This window comes from Mytilus trossulus, chromosome 8 (genome assembly GCF_036588685.1).
Source record: "Mytilus trossulus isolate FHL-02 chromosome 8, PNRI_Mtr1.1.1.hap1, whole genome shotgun sequence".
NCBI lineage: Eukaryota > Metazoa > Mollusca > Bivalvia > Mytilida > Mytilidae > Mytilus > Mytilus trossulus.
The window spans coordinates 29,891,244-29,897,876 of record NC_086380.1 but is presented as its reverse complement, the minus strand read 5'-3'; the positions used below and the strand labels follow the sequence as shown (position 1 = coordinate 29,897,876).

At 29.0% G+C, this 6,633-nt stretch overlaps 1 protein-coding gene across 1 annotated transcript; it reads right to left on the bottom strand.

The window, feature by feature from the left end:
* Positions 1–1,847: 1,847 nt before the first annotated feature.
* LOC134680787 (DNA polymerase delta subunit 4-like) lies at positions 1,848–6,476 on the bottom strand. Its single transcript, XM_063540018.1, has 4 exons — positions 6,297–6,476; positions 5,241–5,333; positions 4,496–4,607; positions 1,848–3,789 (listed from the first exon to the last, which is right to left on the bottom strand). The coding sequence occupies exons 1-4, from the start codon at positions 6,382–6,384 to the stop codon at positions 3,765–3,767; spliced, it is 318 nt and encodes a 105-aa protein (XP_063396088.1). The 5' UTR covers positions 6,385–6,476; the 3' UTR covers positions 1,848–3,764.
* Positions 6,477–6,633: the final 157 nt, after the last annotated feature.

Below are 6,633 nucleotides of genomic sequence, written 5' to 3'. Positions count from 1 at the left end.
ACTGTTTATAAAACAAAGATACATTTTTTTATAAATTGTGGTTAAACATATCACAATAAGGCAAAGTGTATCATTTGTGAATTTTAATGACTTTTGTTTTGTCGATTTGCATCGTTATTGTAATGCCACCTGCTATTTTGTTTCATGTTGTCTTGCTCTTTTGAAGCTACGGGAAGTGTTGTTTTGGGAGGGGTTATTTCGATCTTTTAATGCCAACTTGAGTTTTGTTCGGATTCATTTTGATCCACCAGTTAGTAGTTATTGCCAACAAGACAACTTTCAACCAAGGACTGAATGACGTGGCTTTAAGCCACAATAGATTATGGCATTCCTTCGACATTGTGCAAAACTCATACTGCATATTAAATTATTAGAGCTTAAACGATATACACATGATATAGAAACAAATGACATACACTGAATTGAATATACTCCAGTCTTTGGACAGGCGCAAATAAATGAATGTGAGCCAGTAGTATAACATTACAACACAAGAAAGACTCTAACAACCAGTTGAAAAAGGCATAATTAAGTAGACAGGTTCTGCAAAGTGTGTAAACCAGGTTAATAAAGGACTGGACAAAGTGTGATAAGGCAACCTTTTTGACGTAGTTACGTTTATATTGATTCAAAGCTGTTTTGGTTTCAAATTGATCCAAAGCTGTGGTGTTTCAAATAGATTCAAAATCGTTGGATTTAATACACATTCAATGCTGTGAGGTTTCAAACAAATTCAAAAATAGCTACAAAGACACAGGGTTTCAAAAACATTAAAACCTGTGGTGTTTCAAATAAATTTGATAAACAAATAAAATGCTGTATGGTTTCCAATGTATTCAAAGTTGTATGGTTTGAAATAGATTCAAATCTGATGAGTTTCAATAGATGTCAAGCGATGGGTTTTCAAAAAGATGTCAAGCTATGGAATTTTAAATAGATTAAGAGCTGTTGAGTTTCAAATAGATTCAAAGCTGTGGAGTTTCAATGTAGTTTTGATTCTTTTTAATATATCAAGATCACTTTTGACTTTCTGTCCCAATCTAGTTTCTTACCTCTAAAAACTATGAAACACTTTGCAGCTTTTCAATATTAATCCTGTACCAAATTTAATGAACACAAAGCCATTGTATCATGCTTTGTTTGATGTTATTCTTAATCTTGTTACATCTTTCTAAATATAACTTCACAGAATAAGCTAAAAAAAAATAGTTATCACCCAATCAGGGGGTGTTGACTAATTTACTAAAAACAGAAAAAGTTAAAAAAATAAATAAAAAAGGTAATATTAATGTGCAATGTGTTAATTATGACAAATCTTTAATAGTACCTATAAAATATATTCCAAACTTTTTTTAATTTTGGAGTGATTTTAGTTCACTATTTTTTTTAAATAAATGTCTATTGTTGAAGACTGTATGTTAACTTTAAATGTTCTTTAGCAACCTTATGTTTCTATTTTTTTTTTATTTAATTGCATATCCACATCTCCTTTTATCTATATTCTAAATTGTATCCAATTGACAAGAATACATATGATGCACAAATATACCATGTATACTACTGTGAAACAGAAACAAACATGAAAATTGTGGTTATTTGATATAAAGAGCATCAATAAGGGAAAAATGATGATAAACAAGTCCTCCAATACAATGATACACACATAGTTTTAATGCAAATTTTGACAAAATAAATAAAAATATTCATAAGGAGACCAAGTTGTTATAAATACAATGAAATAGGTATAAAGTACATGATGTAATGAAACTAAAAACATTTTGCACACAGAAACAAAAACGTTTAAGCTCCTTGAAGATGTATAACTACAAAAAACAATTACTAATCAATTTAATTGTACAATATATTAAAGTCTAATAATTCAAAATCTACAAAAAAACAAACATCTACAAAGGGAATAAATAACACAATTACAAAGTGATAGATATCAACAATCATAACAAATATCAAAATTATAAATTAGGTACCCAATATGTAATACGACTTCTGCAATACATAGATATAAAAGTCTAAGCATACTTATACGAACATTTTTGGTTTGCTAGATAGATTAAAAACTTTACCTAAAACATAAACTTAAACACTTAACATAATTGTTATTTGACTAACAGAAAAATTGTAAAAGGACATTGTAAGAGAAACTAACCCCTTGTTAATTTATTCAATACTACTAGAATTTGACAGAACTTTTCATCAAAACTTAGTCTTCAATTTTACCAACATTCTACATGCTTTAACTGAAGCTTTTGCTAAAGTACTTGTTATGGTACAAAAACATGTATTTCTTTAACATTACAGAAAAAGAAGAAATCAATATAAGCAATAAACATATGTTGATAGTTGATATAAATTCATATTGTTAAATATATCTAATAAAGAACATGGGTATTTAGAAAGTACCATAAATGCAGTAAGTTTCAGATATTGATACTCTGTGCCTTGATCACAAGAAACCACGGCTTTAAACTATTACTATACTTTGATGTTATTGTGTGACCTTTGGTTACTGTTTCATTAATGTGCATCCAGCATGTTCTTTGTTCATATTCAAGATTGGCACAATTGAGGAGAAAAGTACATACACTAGAGTTGATATTACAGAAAATCGAAACAAACATAAATAAATGACTTCATTTGATAACCACCAAATGCCCAATTACACACAGGTTGTGCTAAATTTTTACAAAATAAAAAAAAAAATCATAATGAGACCTAGTGATGAGAAATGTGTATAAACTACAAGATGAAGTAAATGAAACTAAAACTTTTTGTACACAGCTATAAAAATGTTTCAGACCACAGAAGGTGTATTACTATAAAACATCACAAAAGATTACTAGTCAAAATAATTGTACAATACATCAATGTCTTATGATATGAATTCTACAAAAAAACAAACATTATAAATAAAATAAATAGTACAACAACAAAGTCATAGAAATCAACAATTATAACAAATGTTTAAATTAAAAAGTATGTATGTAATAATTATAATTATAATATAATAAGTCTAAGCATGCTAATACCTCCATTTTTGGTTCACTAGATAGATTTTTGACACATTCCCCATTTCCATTCTCAATTTTATAGAAATCCTTTTCTGAGACATAAACTTAAGCATTTAACATGATTATTATTTGACTAACAAAAGTGTTTACTGAAAATTACTGTACATTTTAAAAGGACATATAAAACAGACTTTCCTTTTATGAATTTACTCAATACTAATTAATTTGACATAACTTTTTAGAAAACTAAGTCTCAAATTCTATCTCTTATTGAGGGGAACATGCCAGATAAGGTAAAAAAAAAGATTGTCTTGTAGGGATAGCTGTAATCAGGTATATGCTACTTTAGCATTATGAGTGCATTTAAGATCATAATAGTATACTGTATTGCAAAGCGTATAAAATTCATAAATATTTTTCTATGGCTAAAATATTTTTAAAAGCTCCCAAAATGAAGTCTAAAATATATCCATAATAATGCATGCATTATTGTTAATTATTTTCTGTAGTGATAATCCAATCTATAACATTTTGATAAAAAGCGAAAGACTGATTACTAGACCATGTAGACAACTTTTGAACCTGTCAAAAAGAAAAGATTCAAGTATGACACATAGCCTGAATGATTAAATGGATTTCCAATTTACATGTATACCAATAAATTATTATAAAGATTTGGGTTTATTTCTGTCTCTTGTTTGGAACACTTCACGGTGGGTGGATTTTCTTTCCGTATCTCTAAAGTTGATAGTCTTTCCAAAGACTGAAAAGAAAATTACATGTTATTTCAATATTTCAATCGTCATTCTGGTTGAGTTCGTAAGGTTATCTGGTAATATTACTAAGTAGTTATTTAACAGTATTTAGGGATATAGCCATTTTATTTTTCCCAAAGATGCTTAATATTTCATAACACCCTGCTAAGGGAAATGTTTTTTGTAGAGAGGAAAATAAAATGGCTATATCCAAAAATAATTGCTAATTTAAAATATAAAAATATGAAGATGTGGTATTATTGCCAATGGGACAACTCTCCCTCAAAATACCAAATGACACAGAAATTAACAACTAGAGTTCACTGTATAACCTTCAACAATAAGTAAAACCCATACTAACTGTTCTATTATACCAAACTATCTTAGAAAAATTGTTATATGTATATATATGAACTATTTTCATACCTGCCAATTTTTCAAAATGTCCATGGGGGTTTTGCGTGCAAGACGTCTGTCATAGTCCTAAAAAACCTTCCAAGGGTGCCTTTAAATAGATTTCAATGTTGTTTTTTTGGCTTCTCCATACTTTTATAAGCCTAAAAATTAATTGTTTTGTTTAAAATTGTGGAAATAATTGCTCTTTCAAAATTTCAAATTTGGGAGCCTCCATTGGGGAAATCCACCGCAAATAGTAACAGTTGGCAGGTATGTATTTTGTCTCACAATATTATATATATCATGTATATATCTCACCATTCTGTGTATTCTTCATCATGTAAATGTTTATTTAGGATTTCCTTTACAATCACTGGGGGATTCAAGCCATGTTTATCTGCTCTCTCCCATCTTTCCATTCTTGTTATACCTAAAATGTACATGTATGCAAAGGTTTAATTGTACTGACTTTATGTGATATATTGTACATTGGCTGATAAAAACTATTCAAGTAGTACAAATGTATATACTTTTTCATGAAATCAATTAAGAGTGAAATTACCTAAGATAATTAAAAAGGAATTTCCCCATGGGACACAGATGATGCACCTGCTTGCATATTACACTATAAAGGTATAAAGCGACATAACTCATTCACTTCAGATGTGATGCTACTGAAATTCTTATTTGTCTGTGTTTTTTATGAGAAGCTTTGTGTATAAGATTCATAACTTTTGGATGAAACAAACTAAAGTTAGGGAATAGAAATTAAAATTTCAGCAATTTAATTTGTTAAGGAGCATAACTCTAGAAAGGTAAAAGTGAACCCCACCAAAATTTAAACTTTATCTGTCCTTTTGTGGTAATAAGTATTGTGCTTAAGTTTCATAACATTTGGTTGAGGCAAATTTAAGTTAGAGAACAGAAACCAATTTCGGAATGCGTGAAGTAGGGATAGACATACAGAAGGACAAGGGTAAAACTTAATACCCCCTCTTCACCAGGGGCATACAAATATGAAATGTTTTAATGATGGAATATCATTCTATTAAACAATATATACCTGAACATGGACCAAATTCTAATGTGACATCAAAATGCCTCAGTATTTTCAATTCATCTTCTACACCTGTTTTACTTGTGCTTGGATTGCCATCTGGAATATAAAATAAAGATAATGTGGTCAATAATCCATTGAAACTCAAATTATTCAAACAAAAACTAAATACACATGAAATACCTGGACATTTTTGTAAAAATTTTGAACATGTTCAAGTTTTGCTGTTTATATTTTCATCTCGTCTGATCTTTTGGGAATATTATACTTTATATACTTCTGTATTAATATGAGTTAGAATTTATGATAAAAATCAGCCAAGACCCACAGAACCAACATGACCAACATCTCATTCAAAAATTAGGTTTTGATAATTATCAATATTATTATTAAAGTATATACATTGTACATGTACATGTTATAACACTTCATTATGTCCACTAATGAGATTTAAGGCTAATACTAACAATAAACACTACCCTTTCCAGGATCTTGATATATATCCTTAGCTGGAAGCTAAATACCAGTTTTTATGATAAATGAGATGATTTTTCATTTCCTTTTGTTAATTATCCATTTTTAAATGGTGAAATTTGCTTGTCACCATCTTGTTGTGTTTATATGCTTGTACATGTATCTCAACTTGTACGATTAGACAATATATATGATTAATTTACATGTGGACATACACCTTATCACTATATATATATTACCAGCTGACCCAAGAATCTGTCCTGCTTGAATTATTGATGTTTTTCATGTACAACAACCACTTTTTGTTGTGGCGTCAGATATTTTGTATTTTGATGTCAAAATTTTACAGAAACCTATGTGATGCCCAGACAAAAGCGATAAGGTGTATTGAGTTACCAATTTCTAAGTTGGATTACATTTGTGAATCCCTTTTGGAATCCTGAGTCAGGATCGATTCAATGATTTGGTCACTCTCAAAGTGGTTTAATCAGAAAACTCGCTCTGCAGTCAGAATCCCTAAAGAGGTCTATCTTTTTTATATGTCTCTGTTTTTTATAATTTATATCAATATTATTATTAATAAAATACCATTTGTTGGTTCCTTTTTGTCTTTTCCTTTAGGAGTCTTGACAGACTTGAAAGAATTTGTAATGTAAGAACGTGTTGCCATTTTCATTGTTCTGCTTGTTAGGTTATGTTACAGGTTTCAACTTGACACTTTAATTTGCAAACTCAGCTTCCTTCAAAAGCGAAAGTAGGTAATGTTTGTCTCGGTTTATCTAAAGATCCAAATATTAAAAAAACCGAATTTGGATAAATCTCTATTTCTAAGATAAAAAAAATGTCAATTATCTTTTTAAAATTTCATATATTTCTAAGAGGAGAATTGAATAATATTTATTATGAACGGGATATAATTTTTGTG